The 22,599-nt window shown below is 47.3% G+C and overlaps 1 protein-coding gene across 3 annotated transcripts in view; it reads right to left on the bottom strand.

The window, feature by feature from the left end:
• The window catches only part of SEPTIN2 (septin 2), a 321,415-nt gene that overhangs the window by 118,291 nt on the left and 180,525 nt on the right, over positions 1 to 22,599 (bottom strand). For 2 of the 3 annotated variants that reach the window (XM_085633398.1, XM_085633399.1), the window contains exon 11: positions 20,091 to 20,148. In XM_085633398.1, coding sequence (XP_085489524.1) covers positions 20,091 to 20,148 — 58 coding nt within the window. Of the gene's footprint in view, positions 1 to 12,070; positions 12,192 to 17,595; positions 20,149 to 22,599 lie in introns of those variants that run through there. The other variant, XR_014970433.1, reaches the window with a different exon arrangement.

The following is a 22,599-nucleotide window of genomic DNA, read 5'->3' as shown; positions in this document are numbered from 1 at the left end:
GGAGTGTTGTGTGGCTTGTCATGTGGTAGGGTGGATTTATGTGGGGTGTATTTATATAGTATTGAGTAGTATGTAATTAGGTGGAGTTGAATTATGTGGTGTTTAGTTGGCATCATGTGGATTGTAATTATGTTGTGTGGTTGTATGGTTCGGCGTTGTATTGAGTGGTCTTGCGTGACTACATGTCTTGGAAAGTGAAGAAAAATCCCTGAAAAATCCAGGCTTGGATGAGCTCCTTACACATTGAGTTGGCAAACGTGAGTGTTCCTGTAACACAAACAACAGAAGGCAAACACAGACCAGCCTCAGTTTAGCAGAGTCCCTGTTGGGCTGTAAAACACAAATATGGGCCAGGCAAGACCTGGAATGCAAGAAGGGCGGAGGCGTGCTTCTCAAGTGCCTGCTATGTTTCTGCCTCCAAGCTGTTGGAACAAGATGTCACTGGGGGCCATGCAATCGCTCACACCACCAACACTCCAAAAATAAGAATATTTTAGAAGGGGACACTGAGCTACCAAAGGAAGAAAAGAGAACACGGTCACAAAACTGAAACTAAAGAGAAAAATATTGTTCAAAGGAAGGCTAGAGATGCAGCATTTACAAACCTGTCCGGTCGATGGAAATTACTCGTAAAATGTCCTTTGGTGTAGGACGACTGAAGTGACATTTTGTGGCGAGAGCAGAATGCTGGCAGCATGGAGAGGGTATGGGGCGCTGCCTGAGCGGTCACTGGCATGGTAGGGGCACGATTTAACACCACGGAGGATCTGAGCAAACTGAATATGACCTCTTCAGCATAATAGAAGCGATGAGGAATACCAGCATGGACTTTGTTTTGGAATGTAATTGCGGTTATATAGCGCTTAAAACCCATCTCTAGGCATTGATGCGCTTTCTATTTGCTGAGCGAGCAATTCAAAACATTGAGATATTTGAATGAGTGGAAATGAGTCCAGGCTAGGAGGCGGTGCGGACTGGAATAATAAACAGGAGCGAAAACAATAGCTTTTGACATTTCTGAGGCTTCTATGACTTTGAGAAAGAAAATGTTATTTATTGCATGGAAGGCAAATTAAGTAGGAAAGAAACAAAGGCTGTTGGAATTATAAATGTGGAAGATCGTCTCGCCAGGACACAACAGTCACTGCAGACTAAACGTTGTCACAGGGAGAGCAGGCAGAGGGAGCTACTGTTAGCGCTTAACATTGTGTCTTCACTTGATCCTTAAGCAGGCACCGTAATGGGCAAAATCTGCAAGCATGCCTGCCTCGTGGCCCTGATGACATCAGATGCATCCGGCCTTTGAAGATGGCCCACAGAAGCGCACAGTGCTCGACAGCAGCCCGAAGAGCGCCCGCATGGGGCCTAAACGAACAAGGTACATGAAGGGAATAGATGGGGGCTAATAATGGCGTTCGCAGATTTCTTTAACACAGCACCCACTTTGCGGGCATCTGTGTAGCAGGGGAGGAGGGGGAAAAAGAGCATATTTAAAAGTTATAGCGCGACGCCAATTAAGCGAGCACTGCGCTGAGTTACTAAAACACAATTGGCACGACAGAGTTTGGCAAGCTGCATATACTCTTCACGGCCATTAGTTACTGCTTAAATAAAAGCAAATATATTGTGTAAAAAATATGCATGCTGTTCAAAAGTAAAAAATGAATGTTTACGTGGTTAATACATGCAAATGAACAGCACTGCATGTGGAGGAAAGGCAGGGCTAAAGCAACACGGACACCATTGAGCCCAAAATCATTGTGGAGCAGCTACTAATGCAAATGAAAGGCACTGCATGAGGAGGGAAGGACAGGGATAAGCAACACGGACTACCATGAACCCAAAATCATTGTGGCGCCATTAATAAATAAAGGGGCAGGGAAGTAGCACCAAACCTGTGACCCGCGCATAAACACAATGAAAATGAATGGCATGAGGAAGGAAGGGCGAGGCTAAAGGCAAAACAGACACAGACACTGAGTCCCAAATGATTGCCGTGCCTTTAATAAAGGTGCACGCCCATGATGTGTCAGAGATGGGAGGGGTCAGAACAAATAACATTGAACACAAGCCAGGAAAGGGAAGACAGTCACCAGCTGAGAGCAAGCACTGCTGGAGGACAGCTGAGCACCAGCGCTGCTTGTGTCCTGTCTGCAACAGCTGGCAGGAGAAAGTCCTTTAAGAAAATAGTGCCCACAGACTGTTACTAAACCTGCAGAGTACAAGTAAAAGGGGGAGTCCTCATGGGAGCTTGAAAAGTGGGAAAGGCGGTACTAAGAAGGGACTATTAAGCCTATTTATGAATCAAAAGCCATCATTAGAAAGGACAATAACAGGAGCCAATTGAAAAGATGGATGGAAGATGGGCGGAGCTTCAAGTCCATACTCTAATACAGCATGTCTCGAAGAGACCGCGCAAGCGCTGCCTAGGCGAGACCTAAAAAAGAGATAAGAGGACTAAAAGTATTCCGGACCCAACCACTAGATGACAGAATAATGCACAGCAAGTGAATCTAGAAATGATTCACCTGCTGTGAGGGGGTGCCTCTCCAATTGTTTAGGGTACTGGAATCGCTACTACTGGAATTGTTTTGGGGGAAAGGTAGGCATAGAGTAGCAGTAACAAAACTACAGCACCCAGTATCGGAGGAAGGTTTGTTACTCCTGATCTTCAATCTTATTATCTGGCGGCTCAACTACAATGGTTTAACAAGTGGGTTTACTGTCAAATGAACCCAGAGGAGGGTGTCACTGGCTGATTGCCTGATTTGCAGGACTTACTGAAAATCTTCTTGCTTCCGCGGCAGAGACTGCCTGCAATTCTCCTAGTGATACAGCACGGATGGTGACATTGCCTCCAGCGAACCTGGGTCGAGGTACTCTATTCACCTGATATGCCATTAAAATAGATGAAAATAGTGGTCCAGGTAGGAGCGTCAGCAGGGATTGAAACATGGACTACCTTTGGGGTTAACTGTCTTGGGGGCTTCAATCAGGATGGAATATTGCTTCGGTTTGAAGACCTGACTGAAGAATTTGATAAACGCGAGGACAATTTTTAGCACACAGGGCATTAGTTGCAACAATAAGGAATTATTGGAGAAATGGCGACGCTGAACCTGCACCGCATCAGGTGTGTCAACAGCTCCGTACAGCATGGTGTGCATCAGCGGTCACAAATCTATATCATGCAATTTTTGCAAGGAAAAGGTTACTTACCCAGTATGCATCTGTTCTTGGCATGTAGAGCTGTAGAGTCACATGCTGTGCATAGCCCGCCATCTAGTGTTGGGTCAGGATGTTTTCACTTTGTTTTTGTTCGAAGAAGTCTTTTCCAGTCACAAGGTAGGTGACTCCTCGTTTCGGTGATAGTGCGCATGGGCATCGGCTCCATTGTTAGATTGTTTGCCGCAGAGGGTGATAAAGCAGTTAACAAGAGTAGTAAGAGATGTCCATGTAAATATGTATCTTAGTAAGATATTACTGCAACAGTTATAGGTACCTGAGGAGGTGGGTGGGTGCATGTGAATCTACAGCTCTACATGCATACAGGGGTAAGAAGCATTTTCCGTTCGAAGCATGTGAGCTGTCGATCACATGCTTTGCATAGATTTACAGCAGTTATCTCCCAAAGCGGTGGCTAACCTGTAGCTGTTGCCGTCTGAAATAGTGTGCATAAAACTGCTTGGCCCACACTAGCTTACTGTCTTGCTAACACATCTACACAATAGTGTTTTGTGAATGTGTGAGGTGTAGACCATGTTGCAGCTTTGCAGATGTCATCTATTGGTATATTCCCTGAGAACGCCATAGAAGTCCCTAGTTTGCGTGTGGAGTGTGCTCTAGGGCGAATTGTCAGTGTTGGTTTTGCCTTTGCATAGCATGTCTGAATGCACTTTACTATCCACCTCGCAATGCCTAATTTTGATATAGGATTGCCTTTATGTGGTGGCGCAAAAGCGACAAACTGTTCTTTTGTCTTTTGGAACGGTTTTGTCCTTTCTACACAGTAAAGTAGTGCTCTTTTCACATCTAAAGTGTGCAAAGCACGTTCTGCCACAGAATCTGGTTGAGGGAAGAACACAGGTAACTCAACAGATTGGTTGATATGAAAAGCAGAAATGACCTTTGGTAGAAATTTAGGGTTGGTCCTAAGAACCACTTTGTTTTGGTGTACTTGTAAAAATGGTTCTTCTATGGTTAGTGCCTGAAGCTCACCTACTCTCCTCAGTGATGTGATAGCTATGAGGAAAGCTACCTTCCAAGTGAGAAATTGCAGTTCACATCTATGCAATGGCTCAAAGGGTGGACCCATCTGTCTGGTAAGGACAGTGTTGAGATTCCACACTGGAGCAGGTGGAAGACTTGGAGGAATGATTCTTTTAAGTCCCTCCATAAATGCTTTAATGACAGGTACTCTAAAGAGAGACAGATGTCTGTTCTGTAGGTATGCAGCTATTTCAGCAAGATGTAAGCCTATGGAAGAGTACGCTAAATTGGAAATCTGCATATGTAATAAATAGCAAATGATGTTTTGAACTGAAGCGTCCAGCGGATCGATTTGATTGTTATTGCAATATATTACACGTCTTTTTCATTTTGCTGCATAGCATGCTCTTGTGGCAGGACGTCTAGCCTCTTTGAGGATGTTCATGCAGTCTGGCAGGAGATTAAGGTAGCCAAACTCTAAGATTTCAGGTGCCAGATCGCAAGATTGAAATGACTGGCTCTGGATATCTCTCCATGGCTCTGAGTGAGAAGATTGGGAGTGAGATGTAGTTTTTGGTGAGGAACTACTGAGAGATCCAACAGTGTGAACCAGGGTTGGCGGGCCCATGTGAGAGCAACTAGGATTAGTGTCAGGGACGCCTGTCTCAGCTTCCGACCCACTAATGCAATGAGCGGGAGAGGCGCAAAAGCGTAGGCAAATATGCCTGACCAATTCATCCATAGTGCACTGCCTTTGGAAAATGGGTGTGGATGTCTGTATTCGAAGCTTGGGCATTTTGCGTTTAGGTTTGTGGCGAACAGATCTACGTGCGGAAAGCCCCACATTTGGAAGAATGGGAGGAGAACTTGAGGGTGGAGTTCCCATTCGTGAATCTGTAGTCTTTGATGACTTAGCAGATCTGCAATCTGATTATTTACTCCTGGGTGGTGTTCTGCAAGGAGATACATTTTGTGATGTATAGCCCATTTCCAGATGGTCTGGGCTAGTTGTGACAGCTGGAGTTTGTGCCCCCCCCCTTGTATTTGTATGTAGTACATTGCTGTCATGTTCTCTGTACGGCTCATGACAGCTTTGCCGACTAGATGTACTTGAAACGCATTGAGCGCAAGCAGCTCTAGATGATTTTTGTGAAACTGCTTTTGCAGCAGGTTCCACATGTCCTGAATTGTATGAGTCTAGAGGTGACCTACCCAACCTGTGAGCGATGTGGTTGCTGTTAGCACTATCTGTGTAACCGGGTTTTGAAAGGTTTTGTGTATTCCACCACTGCAGAGAGCAATGGGTGTGGCCGTCCACCAACACTAGATCTGATAAGAGACCCTGAGCCTGGTTCCACTGACGTGCTCCAGAAGGATGTGGAGTCTTGCGTAAGGGACTATTAGTATACAAGTCGCCATCATCCCTAGTAACTGCATGAACACTCGAGCTGGTAATGAGAGTTGAGGCTGAAACGGAGAGTAAAGTTTGCATGTTGCGGATTCTGGTAGGCTGAAGCCTTTTGTGCATCTATTGTGGCTCCCAGATACGCTTGTGTGTTGGATGGTTGTAGATGGGATTTGGACAGATTTACTGTGAATCCAAGATCATGGAACAACTGCACTGTTTTGTGAGTGTGACGTAGACAGCTTTTTTGTGAGTTGGCTTTTATGAGCCAATCGTCCAAATTTGGGAAGACGTGAATGTGTCGTCTTCGTAGATTAGCAGCGACTACTGCCAGGCACTTGGTGAAAACCCTGGGTGCGGTAGTTACTCCGAATGGGAGCACCTTGAACTGACAGTGCTGGCCTGCTACTACGAACCTGAGGTACTTGCGATGAGCAGGGTGTATTGGGATATGGAAATAGGCGGTCTTTAAGTCCAGAGTGGACAGAAAATCGCCTTATTGAAGGAGCAGGAGCACTTGAGTGTGACCATGTGAAAGTGGTCCGACTGAATGTATAGATTTAGGTCTCGGAGGTCTAGTATAGGCCTGAGAGAGCAGTCTTTCTTGGGAATTAAGAAGTACAGGGAATATACCCCTGTCCCTAGATATTTTAATGGAAGTGGTTCTATAGCTCCTTTTTGTAACAGAGACAGAACTTCTTGCTTTAGAAGGGTAAGATGTTCTTGGGACATTGCGTGTGATCTTGGAAGAATGTTTGGGGGAGTGTCTGTAAGTTCCAAGGTGTAATCATATTGGATAATTTGTAAAACCCATTTGTCTGAGGTGATTGTGTTCCAGACAGGGAGAAATTGTGAGAGACATCCCCCGACAGGAGTGGAATGATCGGGGGTAGCGGAAGGAAGTCACTGCTTGATATTTGCAGGGGAAGTACGCGTGGAATTGCCTCTTCCCTTACCATGGTTTCCTCTAAAACCTCCTCTGAAATAGCCTCTTGATGAGGGTGATTGGTTGTTGCCCTTGTAAGAGGAGGAGGGATTTCATGTAGAAATATTTTTGGAGCCACCCCTGTAAAAGAAGCGGCGAAAGGAAGCCCTATACGAAGGTAACTGCAAAGCCCCTATGGACTTTGCGACTTCTGTATCTTTTTTCATCTTTTCCAGCGAGGTGTCAACTGCTGGACCAAAGAGGGGCTCTTTGTCAAACGGCTGATTGAGACTAGAGGCCTGTACCTCAGGTTTGAAACCTGAAATTCTCAACCATGCATGTCTACGTAGCAGTATGCTGGTGTTTATTGCGCATGCTGCTGTGTCTGCTGCATCTAGGGCGCACTTGATGGAGCTATTGGTGATAAGTTTGCCTTCCTGAATAGGATCATTTGCCTTAGATGTATGTTCATCAGGCAGAAGTTGCATACGTTTTTATAGCTCATCGTAATGAGCCGTATCATATCTGGCTAACAAAGCCTGAGCATTAGCGATGCACCAGTGATTAGCCGCTTGTAAGGCTACCCTTTTGCCAGATGCATCAATTAACTTGGACTTCTTATCAGGAGGAGGGGCCTCACCTGTGGTTTGAGAGTTCGCTCTCTTGCGCGCATTGGAAACCACAAGAGAGTCTAAGGGTAGCTGACCCTTGATGTAAGCAGGGTCAGTAGGTGCCGGTTTAGATTTCTTCTCAACTCTAGGGGTGATGATTCTTGCTTTTAGAGGATCTTTGAAAACCTCATCTGCTTGTTTAAGCATCCCCTTAAGCATTGGCAGTGTAGTTTTTTTTTTAGGAACTTAGGGTCTCAAACAAGAAGTCCTCCTCTAAAGCCTCCTTATGCAGTTCCACCACATGATAATGAGCAGCCCAGTTAAGAAGCTCAATCTACCCTATATTGTTGTCAGTTGGTGATGGTCTAGATGGATACAAGTCAGGGTCGTTATCCGTGCTTGAGTCAGTGTCGTAATCCTTCCATGGGTCAACATCCTGTGGCCTATCCTCATCCCCATTCCTATCCCCTTGATCCTGTGGGGCAGGTGATAGTGGTGGTAGTGAATTAGTGGGTGTGATGAGTAATTGAGGATTAGTGGGCGAAGGAGGTGGAATATATGGTGGTGAAGGGTTAGTGCCCACATTTGTTCCCTTCAGGGGAATGTGTTACTCTTCCTGTTGGCCCATTTTCCTTTTTCCTTTTTTCAGGCAATTTGGCATGGATATGACCAGTGTCTAGGTTTATAACCAGTTCTCTTTGTTTCAGATCCGAAGGTGGAACATCGGATTGAGGCTCTTTTGGTGGAGTCTTTTTATCCTTGCTCACCGTTTTTGTCGTCTAAGGTTTCCGCTCCGAACTCTTCGGGACCGAAGATTTCGTCTTTGATAAAGATGGAACGCAGACCATGACATGTTTTGATTTCGACACAGAGGATTTCGTTTCGCCGCCGGCATGGGGCGGACTCGAGCCCGAGCTGGAAGTCTTCTCCTTATGTTTTGGCGCCGATCCCGGGGGCAGGGCGCTCGAAACTTTCTTGGTGCCGACCTTGGCCCGTAGACGGAGAAAGGACCGGAGCCTTTTTGGTCTTGTGTTGCTGGGGCAAGGTGGCTTCTGTACTCACGGTATGCTGACCCAGTGTAACTTGCTCCTCTTCTTCCATGTCGGAGTCGGACACAGATGTGTTCTTCCTCGGCTCCTTGAGCTTGTTTTTCTTCTCGGTCGGAATCTTTGCCGAAGCTGTCCGGTACGGAGCCGCCTTGGTGTTGCATCTCGTGACATCAAGCCCGACGGTCACGGAGTGTCTTCTTCGATCGGCACGCATTGCAATCTCTCTCATCGTGTTCCGGGGATAAACAGAGGTTGCGCACTTCGTGCACGTCTGTGCGCAGATATTTGGTGCGACACCCAGGACAGAGCTTGAATGGAGTCCGTTCCATCGACTGCTAGCGAGCCTAGAGCAGGGAGGCCTAACGGCCCTCCACGAGTTTTCTGATCTAAGATCTTGAAGTCGAAACGATACGAGAGAATGGGTAACGCGATTGAGAAACAATACAGTCGAGGGTAGTGGATTGCTCGTCGAAGGGAACCTGATAAACGTTGCCGAACCGGAGCGCAGCAATTCACATCCGAACCAGATGGTGGAAAAAACAATCTAACAATGGAGCCGATGCCCATGCGCGCTATCACCAAAAAGAGGAGTCACTTACCTCGTGAGTTGTAAAGACTTCTTCGAACAAAAACACAGTGCAAACATCCAGACCCAACACTAGATGGCTGGCTATGCAAAGCATGTGATCTACAGCTCACATGCCTCGAACATATTGCATCTCCTCTTGTAGAGTTGAAAATAAAATGGGGAGAGACTTAGAGCTCCAAATTAATGACTTGGACTGGGATAGGATTGTGGCAGAAGTATCAGCTGTCAATAGAAATGCTAGGTTTGAATTAATTAATTTCCATATCCTGCATAGAGCTTATCTAACACCTGGCAAGATTAACAGGTCCTATGTGAATGCTGCTGCAAAATGCACTAGATGTGGGGAGATGGGGCGGAAATGTTCCACATGGTATGGTCCTGCCCTTCATTTGTTGATGGACCGGTTGCAGAAATGTGGAGTTCAGGGAAATGCTTTTAAACTACTGAATTCCTTCCTCGCCGAAAGATCGCAAATTGTATCATTTGGTGATTTCTATGCCACTCCGTTCAGTCTGCCTTGTGGTGTTCCACAAGGGTCATCTTTGAGTCCCACACTCTTTAACGTATGTGTGTCCTCCCTTGCTCCTCTCATCAACTCCTTTGGCTTTTCCCTCACCTCTTACGCCGACGACACACAAATTGTGGTGTCATTGCAGTCCGGCCAGGAGATTGGAACAGGTAAACGGCTCCAGGTTTGCATGGAAGAGGTGGATGTCCCAAAAATTTCTTAAACTTAATTCCAGTAAGACGGAAGTGGTCCTGTTTGGGAATTATCTTATTTTCTGGAACCCAGGTTGGTGGCCGGACACTATGGGTCCGCTCCCAACCTCCACTGGGAAAGTTAAAAACCTGGGAGTGATAATAGATGAGTTAATTTTGGGGCTCAAGTCAATGCAGTGGCTTGTGCCACATCTTATGTCCTCATTGATTACTTCAAGGTTAGACTATTGCAAGTCTTCATCTTAACATTCAGGAGCGTTTCATGTGTAAACTCCAACTCCTGCAGAACGCGGCGGCCAGATTGCTTTCAGATATTGCCAAATTTGCCTTGGTCTCTGGTGAAATCTGTAGACTTCATAGGCTACCTGTAAAGAAACTAGTGCAGTTTAAATCACTCTGCATGTCTTTAAGGCTCTACAAGGCATAGGATCAGACCATTTGAGGTGGCAGTTTCAGTGGTATGTGCCCAACAGACCCCTGCGCTCTCTCGGAGCAAAATTGCTGATAGTACCTCCTACAAAAAAAGCCAGGTGGGGAGGTAAGTTTTAGCGTCTGTGCAGTTAAGTCTTAGCATGATCCTCCTTTCCACCTGAGGAATAGCTCGGATTTACTTGAATTCATGAAGGCCTTAAAGACCTGGCTTTTTGACTTATTACTGTGTTTTTTGGATGACCGTAGCTAGCACCAGGACACCTCAGGGTCACAGTTGCACTTTACAAATCTCCAAACATTAACATTAGCTGTGTTCTAGAACAAAGTTATAGAATATATTAATGGAATAACTTTACGGGATATCCCTTGTACACCCGTGGTCTGCCTTCTAGGGGGATACCCTCGCCGCTAATATACGAAAACTGCTGCTAGATTTACTGACTTAGGTTTGATTCGGGCAAAAATAGAATGGATTATGCACTGGAAATCGGCACAAGGTCCTCAAATTACTAGATGGCGTCAAAAAATGGTTAAATGGGCACGTTTGGAGAGTGCTGTGTTTCATGAAAGAGAGAGTGTGAGGAAAATTTGAAAGGGTTATAGCATGGGAACACCTGGTGGATAGTTTGTTGGCCCCGAAAGCAGACAGATTCGAATAGCTCCCCGAGTCCTTATGGGTGAAAGGGAAATCTAGTTTAATTCAGATATATTGGGTGACAATGGGTACTATTGTGATATACTTGTTTATGCGGAATATTTTGGCACTATATTTCGGACTGCTTTACTTGACAATGGGTAACTGTGGGTGGGGGGGGGGGGGGGGGGGAATTGATGTTATAGTTGGACCCAAGATGCCAAATTTACAGTAGTCAAAATATGTTTGATTGCTAGTGGATGCATGTCATATGAGATATATTGATTATTATTTTTAATCTATTAAAAGTTATCTGGGTATTTTTCCTTTTTAACCTATGTTTTAATCTATTTGTTATAATTATCGGTGTACTTATTTAAAGCAAATTATGTATGTCTAGTGCAGCTCAATTATGATCTGTATTATATGCCCATCACTATTGCACTACAGTCTATTTGATGAAACTAATCAAAAGTATTTATAACTAAAAAAAAAAAAAAGGAGGAGGGGATTAAAGTGCAATAACCTCATGCTGATGGCTCCTTATAAGCTACAGCGGCGCAGCTTAGCACATTTTAAAGAACTGTAACCATCACCTTTTCTACCCTAAGGAGAGAAATTTCAACATGCTGGTTTTAATCAGCCATTCGGAGGTTTACAGACTTACAATAACACTGCTTTGATGGGGGATGGGTGGTGAGCAAGAGAAATGGTGACAGTGGTCAACGTCTCTCGCAGATCTAGTGTCTATTTGGTGGGGGTGAAGGAGTCCAAAAATACACAACACTCCTTCCACTATTCTAGAGGATCAGAATAGAAGCCACCTTTTCGCCTCTATCAAACTTTCCGGCAGCCCCACTTTAGCAGGACGATGCTCATCTTTAGGCCAATGTCTTGGACAGTAAGTCTTTTGCTTCCTTTTTTATTTTTTTAATTTAACCTGCCCAGTTTTGGAAGACACCTTTTTCTATACTTCGAGAATGGGGGCCATGGAATGGAAAGGTAGTGTGCGCCCCACCTCCCAATTGAAGAAACAGTGTTTATAGTTGCCATACTCGGTTGTATTAAACACAAAGGCTATGCTGATCAGTAAAATAGTGCTGTGCATCTTCTATGTTCATAACAAGTTTACTTTCACCAGATCAAATAGTTTCTTACCTGTCGGTGTAGTTTTGCAGCTTGAAGACTTTCTGGATTCACTACGCTGTGCATTATTCCGCGGTCTAGTGGTTGGGTTCAGAATCGTAGTGTTTTTCTCTTTTTTTCCATGGCCGAAGTGGGCTTCGACGTCCCACCATTTGGTGTCCTCCTGTGACGTCGGCGTGCTTCCTCCGGAAGCTCCCACCTTTGGGCGCCATCTTCAGATTCTTTTTTCCGCCATTGGGTCTGGATCGTCACCGAGGAGTTCCAGAGTTTTTGGAAAAGAGGAGAAGAAATCAAGCAGAAAACCACAGAAAAGTCGGATTCTTTTTTCCTTGTCTTGTGCTTTTTTTGTTCATCCTCTTCTTTATCAAAGTCTTTTTCCTTTAAAAAAATGTTTTTTTGATCCCCTTCCTCCTGTCTCATCTTTCTGGCGGAGGTGGGTGGGTTCGCTAGTGAATCCAGAAAGTCTTCAAGCTGCAAAACTACACCGACAGGTAAGAAACTATTCGTTTTGCAGCATGAATCTTTCTGGATTCACTATGCTGTGCATAGACTTTGTAGCGGTTTGTTAAGTTTGTGGCGGCTGGTGGAAGATGAGCGTTGGTTGTTGAATACATGTTGAAGCACTTTTTGTCCTACTTGTGCTTCCTTGTTCTTCTGTATATCCACGCAGTAGTGCTTAGTGAACGGGTGTACTGAGGTCCATGTTGCCGCCAGGCAAATGTCTTGGATGGGTGTGTTTGCCAGGAAGGCTATTGTTGCTCCCTTTTTTCTGGTAGAGTGGGCTTGTGCCGCTCCTTGGAGTTCTTGGCCTGCCTGCTTGTGGCAGAATTGTATTGTCTCTGCGATCCATCGTGCGATGGTGCCTTTTGTTACCGGACTTCCCAAGAAACTGCTTGCGAAGGACACAAAGAATTGCTTTGTTTTCCTACAATCTTTAGTTCTCTCAATGTAATGCATCACTGCCCTTCTAGCGTCCAGAGTGTGCAGTGCCCTTTCTGCGCTTGTGGATGGTTTCTGAAAGAAACTTGGTTTCTGTATTGTCTGGCTTAAGTGGAACCTTGACACCACCTTTTGCATGAAGTGTGGGTCTGTTCTCATTACCACCCCGTCATTGTGAATTTGAATGTAGGGTTCTTGTAGTGTTAGCGCTTGCAGTTCGCTTACCCTGCGTAGCGAGGTGATTGCTACCAGAAAAGCGGTCTTTATGGTGAGCATATGTAGAGAGGCCTTGTGAATGGGTTCGAAGGGCGCCTTCATAAGTTGCGTGAGAACTACATTGAGGTTTCATGCCGGTGGTGGTACCCTTTTTGGGGGGGCCATTTGTTTGGCCCCTTCCAGGAATCTTTTTACCACCTGGGATGTAAAGAAGCTTTTCCCCGTTTCTCCTCTTGTGTAGGCTACTATTGCTGCTAGGTGTACCCTTAGCGAGGTGTAGCTCAAGTTGGTCTTTACCAAGTGTGTTAAATATCTTAGCACTGTTGATTCTCTGGCGATTCTCTTCTGTAGCTTTTCCTTGAAGCACCACTGGGTGAACCTTTTCCATTTTGCTACATAACACTTCCGTGTGGTAGGTCTTCTTGCCTCCCGCAGCACCGCCAGCGTGCTCTCTGGGAGTTTTAGGTGAACGAACTCTAAGTCTTCAGGAGCCCAAGCAGCTAGGCTGAGGCTCTCTGGTTCTGGGTGGAGCACTTTTCCGTTTTGCATTGAGAGCATGTCTCTTCTTTTTGGGAACCTGTGTTGTTCCACTATCTTTTTGGGAACCTGCGCCATCTCCACTATCTGTGAGAACCAGGACTGCCTGGCCCACTGTGGTGCTACCAGTATCAGTGTCATGTTGCTTGTTCTGCATTTGCTGAGCACCTTATGTATCAGCGTTATTGGGGGAAAAGCGTAGGTAAATTTCTTCGACCAGCTTATCCATAGGGCATTTCCTTGGGATTGCTGCCCTAGCTGTCTGGATGCGAAGTCTTGGCATTTTGGTGTGTTGCAAACAGGTCTATTCGTGGGGTCCCCCACTGGACTAGCTTTTGTGTGTCCTGTGTATTGAGCTCCCACTCGTGGGATGCTGATGTCTGTCTGCTGAGTCGGTCTGCTTCCACATTTTCCTTCCCTGGTAGATGTATCGCCAGCAGGTCTCTTTGTAGTGGGATGGGTCACATCCAAATCTCCTGCGCTAGGCTTGATAGCGCCACAGATTGAGTACCTCCCTGCTTGTTGATGTAGAACATTGTTGTGGCGTTGTCGGTTTGTATCAACACTCTCTGCCCATACAGTGGTCTCTGGAAGGCTTTTAGGGCAAGGAACACGGTCTTTAGTTCCAGGTAGTTGATGTGTCTTTTCACATCTGTTTGTGTCCAAAAAACCCTCACTTTGAGATGGTTCATGTGTGCTCCCCATCCCATTTGGGATGCTTCTGTTGTGATGGTCACTGTTTGAGTTGCTGGCGTAAATGGTTTCCCCTTTGATATGTTCTCCTTGCTCCACCATGTGGTCTCCTCTTGCACTGCATGCGTTACAACCACTAGATCCTCCCAACTCCCTGTTGCCTGTGACCATTGCTGCTGTAGCCACTCCTGGAATGGTCTCATGTGGAGTCAGATATTGGAGACTATGTGAATGCAGGACGCCATCATCCCCATGAGTTTGCTCACTGTCCTCAGAGTTTGAGCCTTCCAGTATGGACACGTCTCCTTCAGCAGTGCGAAGGTTCTCTTAATGCTGAGGAACACCCTGCCCTGAATGGTGTTCATTTGTGCGCCCAGGAAGATCTTCACCTGTTCTGGTTCTATCGAGGACTTCCCCCAGTGTATCGAAAATCCTAGTTCTGTCAGCGTGTGCGTGACTCGCTGAGCATGTAGGTTGCATTGGTTGTAGGAATTCGCCTTTACCAACCAGTCGTCTAGGTAGGAATATACATGAATTCCCTGTCTTCGTAAGTGCGCCGCTACCGCGGCTAGACATTTTGTGAAGACCCTTGGTGCGGATTTTAGTCCAAAGACTAGGGCCATGAACTGGTAGTGCGCTTTGATGGCAAATCTCAGTAGATGTTTGTGTTTTCGGTTCTGGGGAATGTGTAGGTAGGCATCCTTGAGGTCTATAGTGGACATAAAATCCCCGTACCTTATTTGTGGTATAACTTCTTATAGGGACATCATTTTGACTTTGAGTTTTTATGTACTGGTTTAGGAACTGTAGGTCCAGGATGGGTCTTAACGTTTCGTCCACTTTTGGTATGAGGAAGTAGTTAGACTACACTCCCTTGTTTCTTTCCTTGAACAGCACTGTTTCTATTGCCTCCTTGTGGATGAGTTCTTGTGCTTCCTACAGGAGGAGCGCAAGCTCTTTTGCTGTGCGCGATTTGTTGCTTGGCCTCCTGTTTGGTGGCTTTTTTTCCAGTTCTATACAGTATCCATTTGTCTGTTATTTTCTTCCACTCCTGGAAGAAGCGTCTTATTTTGCCTCCTACCGGTGTTACGTGTTCGCCGTTTTCTCCTTTGTGTGTGTCCAATTGTTTTTTGAGTCTTTTGTTGTGCCGCCCCAGTAGAGATGTTGTGTGGGTGGGCACGTTCGATACAGCGGAGTCACTGAGGTAGGCTGCTGCCCCCCTCTTGTTTGTCCACGTCCGTTCGGTCGCCCCTGAAAGGACTGGCCTCTAGGTTAGTATTGCCAGTTTTGCTGTTGCTGACCTTGCTGCGCCTGGTTGTAACCCTGATAAGTCTGCTGGAAAGTCTGGTGCGACGTTCCCGGCTGGTTTCCTCCTCTGCCGTTCGGTCTCCTTGAGGGAGTGCCCCTTTTCATCCCTCTGAACTGCAGTGCTGCCACGGACCTCGCAGTTTCATTATCCTTTTTGAGCTGTGTCAGCTTCTGGTCCACTGGTGTGCCGAACAGTTGTTCCCCATTGAAGGCTGTGTTCAGAATATTGCTCTGGACCTCCGGTTTGAAACCTGAAATCCTTAGCCAGGCATGCCTCCTCTCGGTCACTCTAATCATCATGAGCCTGCTGGATGTGTCTGCCGCATCCAAGGCCGATTTTAGGCAGGTGTTGGCCATGTTCTTGCCTTCCTCCACCAGGCGTGTTGACCTCTGCTGGTATTGTTCTGGGAGATGTTTGAGTAGCTGTCCGACCTCTTCCCAGTGTTGGTACGCATGTTGGTACGCATATCTGTTTATTAGGGCATTGGAGTTCGCAATGCGCCCGTAAATTGCTGCATTCCTCTCTATTTTCCTCCCTGTGAGGTCTATCCTCTTACTTTCCTTGTCTGGAGGTGGCCCTGATTTTGTGGGGATGTAGGCCCTCTTTCTGGCTGTCGCCGTTATAATGGAGTCAGCCGGTACGGATCCCTGGATATATGCCGGATCCTTCGAGGAATGTTTATATTTCTTCTCTGTTCTCGGGGTGAGTGCCCTGGTCCAGTACACTTGGAAGCATGGGTAGGAATTGGCTCCTAGTTTGAGTGGGGAGCAGAGTCTCTAAGAGGAAGCAGGCTTTTGGTTTTTCTGCCTCTAATTTAACCCCATATGTTGCTGCAGCATTCTTGATGACCATGTTGTAGATGCCAATGTCGTCTAGCGGCGAAGGCCTCAACAGATATGACTCTACAGCTTCTTCTGGGCTTTCGGCGTCGAGGTCCTGCCAATCCAGTTACTGCACCGCCGAGGAAGTCGATTCCAAGTTTGTTTGTTGATCTTCCTCGCCTTCTCCTTCAGGCCCTCTTCGACCTGCAGCTCTGCTGGCTCTGGAGTTTGGCGGGTCGGCGGCGTCGAACTCCGCTTACTTCGACAACCGTCGAGGGCTTTGAAGGGATGGTGGATCTGCTCATCCGTTCTTCGAAAACCTTTTTCCTCTGGAGGATACTGTCCATTTCGGCCTCGAGCCTACTTTTCTTCCTCTCCATTTCAGCCGCCTGTTCAACATCGAAGAGAAGTGCCGAAACTCTGGACTCTTTTTCCTTCGGCGTTGAGCGTGCCTTTTCGGGGGCGTGCTTCGACTACCTAGGTTTCTCTTGAGCTTTTGCCGGCTGGGAGTCCTTTTCGAAGGCTCCGCTGGGCTGTTTGTCCGTGCACGCAGCTGTGGCTGTGGATTGCTTTGACGCCAGTGCTCCTTTCAAGGACTTTGGCTCTGTTTTTCGAGAGTCTGTCGGGGTTTTAGAAGTCGACGTGTCTCTTAACTCCTTTGTCGACTTCTTATCGGCCTCTACGACCGTGTAGTCCTCTGGTCCCTCGACGATGATGTCCTCTTCTCCGCTGGAGAGTCCCAAGTCCCGGAGCAATGGAGGTTGTCCTTGGCCTTGCATGGCGTAGTTAGCTCTCCTCTGTCTTTCCCTCACTCTGAGGCTCTTTGGGGTGAATGCCGAGAAGGCGTTGAAATCCTTGCTTTCGTGGTCGATTGGCAGGCAGAGGTTGCAGACCGGTTGCTGGTCCTTTTGCGCGTATTTGTGGTGGCAGTTACGGCAAAATTTGAATGGGGTTTTGTCCATTCCTGTGCTCAGGGGGCCCCCTGTGTGTGTATTCTCCCTTGAACGTAGAAGTTCTTTATCTTCCTCTCCTTCGTCGTCCCGGCTCTGTGTTCCTGGTTGTGAGATGAAAACTCCAACTTTGATGGTTTTCTGCTTGATTTCTTCTCCTCTTTTCCAAAAACTCTGGAACTCCTCGGTGACGATCCAGACCCAATGGCGGAAAAAAGAATCTGAAGATGGCACCCAAAGGGGGGAGCATCCGGAGGAAGAACGCCGATGTCACGGGAGGACATCAAATGGTGGGACGTCGACGCACACCTGGGCCACGGGAAAAAAAAAAAAAAGAGCACACTACGATTCCGGACCCAACCACTAAACCGCGGAATAATGCACAGCATAGTGAATCCAGAAAGATTCACGCTGCAAAACTGGATGTTTGTCTTAAGTGACTTAAGCCCACAGAGTGGTTCAAATGGAACCCGCCAGGAGAGTTTTGCTATGACGTGCCTCTTTATAGCAAATATCTTGGGATCAATTTGTAAAATGAATGCACATGGTATACAGCAGACTATAGTCTGTTATGGCTCTGCCCCTCCTGCCCCTTTTCTCCTTGCTGCCACCATGCTCAAGTCCCCAGGGTAAAGGGTGTCTTTTTCAAGCACTGAGCCCCGACCCCATATAACCAGATAAGGCAGCGTCAGGCTCCGTGAAAAGCATGCTAGCAGTCTAAACAGCGAGTTGATACGACTGAACAGGAGGGAGGGTCAAAACCTGCACCATGGTCAGACGGGCACTGCAGGGCGACCTGGGCCGACCTGGACTTCTCCAGCACCACTTGGGAGTCTCACTTTCCGTCTGGGCGACCATCACTGAGTGGACTCTGTTGCCGCACTACTGTCAGGGACGTCTCTAGTGCTGATCAACTTTCTATGGTGGACTCTGACACTTGGTGAGGGGCGCGGACAAGTTAAGACAAAGGAACATTCAGCAGATGGTTCGTGAATGAACTGCAGCAGGTGGCAGGGGGAAGGATCGTCTCAATCTAGGTTTACGTTTGAAATTAAAGCTGTAAGTCTGAATGAAGAAGTAATCATGAATGCACTCTGCTGCACTGGCACTTAGCCTGAGAGCCAACAGTTGGATATTTTTTCTATTTCTCAAATAATCCATTTTGTTTCCAGAGGTAAGCTATACTACGCCAGAACCTTGTGACACTGATGCTACGCTCGTCAATTACTGCACCCCCACCTCCTTCATGAAGCCTAAAGCACTTTCACCTTCACCCTACCCCTAATCTGAACTTAACACTACCCGTACCGCTCATCTTAACCCAACACCCCCACTCAATCTTACCATAATAGCTGTCCAAAATGTATTTTCAGGAGTTTGTTTTATCAATTGGAAACTCCTGAGATTTTGAATTTTAGACTTAAAACAACTGGTAACATGTTAATGGTAAGTGGACATGTTAATAGTATTTGCGAAACTGGGAATGCTACCAAAAAGAGTGTCCTGGCACTTGAGGACGGAAGTTGAGCGGCCTCATCTACTGTATAGAGTCCTACTATTGGAACTGCGAGATCTACAGCGATTTCCTAACATTAAGTTGATCAGAACAGTGTCTGAGGTGAGGGTGTTCCAATGCCTGGTTGCCTGCACCATGCATGAACGATCTCCTCCCAATATTTCTCTTGTACAGCAGCATGGTTACCTTATTTTGGAACTCTGAATATTTTTTAATCAAAGATTTTACAGACAGTAGGAGCAGAGGGAGAGCTATTGAACAGGATGATTAACTTTGCAGTAAACGCAAACCGAAGCAGTCTATTGAGTTTCCAAAGCAGACATTCAGCCTGGAGGCACCCGGAGCCAAGCTGATAAAAGGCCCAATGAGTACGGCAAAGATCTTTGAACACAACCCTTCTCTCTACAGGGAGCTAATGTGGTTGCATCCTAAAAGTGGAAACGGGGACCTTTCTATGTGAACTGCGTAGTTGTGACTCCGCTGCTGCGAAGAGATTAGCTTCTTGGAAGATCCAAGATAGAGACCATTACAGTAATCCAGTCTTGATAGGATTATGGTCTCAAATATTGATTTACGACTGTCAAGGACTATAAAGGACAGATTTACTTTCCCTCATTAAGAGAAAAAAGCAGAGGAAGTGAAGTTTTTACCCTGCGGATTAAGATTGCGGTAGCCATCCAGGTAGACAGACAGATTTCTGACAGAGAACCGGGATAGGAGGCGGTGCATATACAGGGGCTAGCACCGGTCCAAACAATCAGAACTGGTCATGGATCTTCTCAACAAATGATCAGTTGTGCAAGCACCAGGTAGGTCAAGAAGGTAAATCTTTATGACGTAATCATGTGAGCAGGCCCGGAAACAAAGAAATTAAGCAAAGTAGAGCTTAGGGCAGGACCTCGAGGGACGCCTGGTTTCCTTAGTTTGAAGAGATTTTGATGGCTTGAGTTCTATTCAGCAGACACGACCCCACACAATCTAAGGCAGTATCCCGGATGCCAATCTTCTGAATTCTTACAAACAAGATCCATGGGAAACCGCACTGAAGGAGTGATGGAGCAACCAGTAAGGAAGCCATTGGCACCATCACCCAGTACCAAGTGTTTACCCACTCACCCACCCACCAGCGCATTGAACTGACAAATACCAGACTGAGTTGGACTGAGTATGGAGTGTGTTCCACAAACATGGCAATAGCCATGCTGACGTGTCTTTCAAACTCTTACTGGGAACTGGTAAAAGTGAGATTGGACAGTCCTACGTTAGGACATTGGGTAAACACCTTTAGTTGAAACCAGACAAGCTTCACTAGGTTCACCAAGGCAGTCCGGGAAGGGAAGAGCAGATTCTGGACTGGGAGCGCAGACCGTGAAGTAAAGGTAGACCTACCTCGGCTTCCTTCTGCATCAGGATCCTGTCTTTGTCCACGCCCTCCTCCTCGACCGGCCTGCAGGCACAAAAAACATTTATTACTAAACAGATCTGAAAAACTGTCCAGACAAAAACAAAACACACGGTAAACAGAACACAAAGGTGAAGTTCATATTTCAAGGTTTGTGGAAAGTAATAATACACTCCAGAGAAGATCGAAGGGGAGAACTGGAAAGAACAAGAGAATTAGAATCAGGAACATGGGAGAAGAAACTCCCATTCTGGGGTATTAAGGCTTGAGACACATATGCAACAGGAGGTAAAAGAATGCAGGAGATTGGGGGATGGGTGGGGGGGGGAGGGGAGAAATGGGTCATAACCGGAAGCAAGTAAAACACTGTGTGACTCAGCAGCTGGACTTTATATTCTATATATGTAAACACTTTCACCACAGGGCAGTACCGGATTGTGTGCCAGAGGGGAAATGATTCAAGACTAAAGGCTGATGTGTGGACCCTCCCTCCTACCTTCTCTCCTGGCAGTGCCACCCATATTGCTGGCAGGGAGGATCAGCAAGTTATTGTGGCCTACCAGTCACAAGCTCGAACCCCAGCAGACTCAACTCAGCCTCTCAACCTTTCAAGGTTGATGCACTGAGACCTACCAATTCTCTTTGACCGCACTTAGAAATGACAATAAGTGAAATATTCAGCAATAGATCAGCACAGCCCCTTGTCCGAAGAAGTCAGTGTTGGTGGGGACCTGATGGTGAGAGACCTCAAGGGCACCGCTTTGATTTCTCTGCAGGGCTGGTTCAAGCGGTGCCAGGAGCAAGTCTGATGCTCATCGTAGTCAGCCACCTTGGTTGATGAGGGCAGAATTGCACTGCAGAGACCTAGCTGGGCAGCACACACAAGATACATGTGATAAACGCTATGTGGGCTGCATTTAAGACACTCTACCGGCTGAACTGCTGTTGGTAGCAGGGAACACACACACACACACCCGAGAGCATGCCATCAACTGGCCCAGACACAGGCCACGATGCTAGGCATCTTACGGAACATGCCCCGTGAGCAGACGGCCCAGATCGATTACCTGGCCTCCTGCAGTCCAGCTAACCCCCAGCAGCCCAGATATGTTACCCGCCCCCTGCAGTCCATCAAACTCCCAGCGGCCTCTATGATCTGTTACCCGCCCCCTGCAGTCCATCAAACCCCCAGCGGCCTCTATGATCTGTTACCCGCCCCCTGCAGTCCATCAAACCCCCAGCGGCCTCTATGATCTGTTACCCGCCCCCTGCAGTCCATCAAACCCCCAGCGGCCTCTATGATCTGTTACCCGCCTCCTGCAGTCCATCAAACCCCCAGCGGCCTCTATGATCTGTTACCCGCCTCCTGCAGTCCATCAAACCCCCAGCGGCCTGGGCCTCTATGATCTGTTACCCGCCTCCTGCAGTCCATCAAACCCCCAGCGGCCTCTATGATCTGTTACCCGCCTCCTGCAGTCCATCAAACCCCCAGCGGCCTGGGCCTCTATGATCTGTTACCCGCCTCCTGCAGTCCATCAAACCCCCAGCGGCCTCTATGATCTGTTACCCGCCTCCTGCAGTCCATCAAACCCCCAGCGGCCTCTATGATCTGTTACCCGCCTCCTGCAGTCCATCAAACCCCCAGCGGCCTGGGCCTCTATGATCTGTTACCCGCCTCCTGCAGTCCATCAAACCCCCAGCGGCCTCTATGATCTGTTACCCGCCTCCTGCAGTCCATCAAACCCCCAGCGGCCTCTATGATCTGTTACCCGCCTCCTGCAGTCCATCAAACCCCCAGCGGCCTCTATGATCTGTTACCCGCCTCCTGCAGTCCATCAAACCCCCAGCGGCCTCTATGATCTGTTACCCGCCTCCTGCCGTCCATCAAACCCCCAGCGGCCTCTATGATCTGTTACCCGCCTCCTGCAGTCCATCAAACCCCCAGCGGCCTCTATGATCTGTTACCCGCCTCCTGCAGTCCATCAAACCCCCAGCGGCCTCTATGATCTGTTACCCGCCTCCTGCAGTCCATCAAACCCCCAGCGGCCTCGATGATCTGTTACCTGGACTCCTGCAGTCCAACAAACTCCTAGCAGCCTAGTCCGGTTACCTAGACTCCTGCAGTCGAACAAACCCCCCAGATGCCTAGACCCGTTACCCGCCTCCTGCAGTCCATCAAACCCCAGTGGATCTGCAAATCTCCAAGATTTTGAGCCTACGGCCAATAATGCAATTTAGGCCAAAAACGCAAAAACTTTGCATGCTTGAATGTTTCATCCAAGCCGTATAATGTTAAATACCAAACTACAAGTCCCAAAGTGCACCGCGCTGTTGGCTAAAGTACCAGGAGCAGATTTAGATGTTTCCCCAAAGATTGGAGCAGGTGGCAGCTCTGAGCATCTTTGCCAGTTCGAATACTGCAGATAGGTACGTTCAGTTGTTCCTTCACGAGTAGCACCCAAATACATCAGCGGTGTCACTGTAAAAGGGTCCACA

Source organism: Triturus cristatus, chromosome 11 (assembly GCF_964204655.1).
Source record: "Triturus cristatus chromosome 11, aTriCri1.1, whole genome shotgun sequence".
In the NCBI taxonomy this organism is placed as follows: domain Eukaryota; kingdom Metazoa; phylum Chordata; class Amphibia; order Caudata; family Salamandridae; genus Triturus; species Triturus cristatus.
This window is presented reverse-complemented; position numbering and strand designations above follow the sequence as displayed.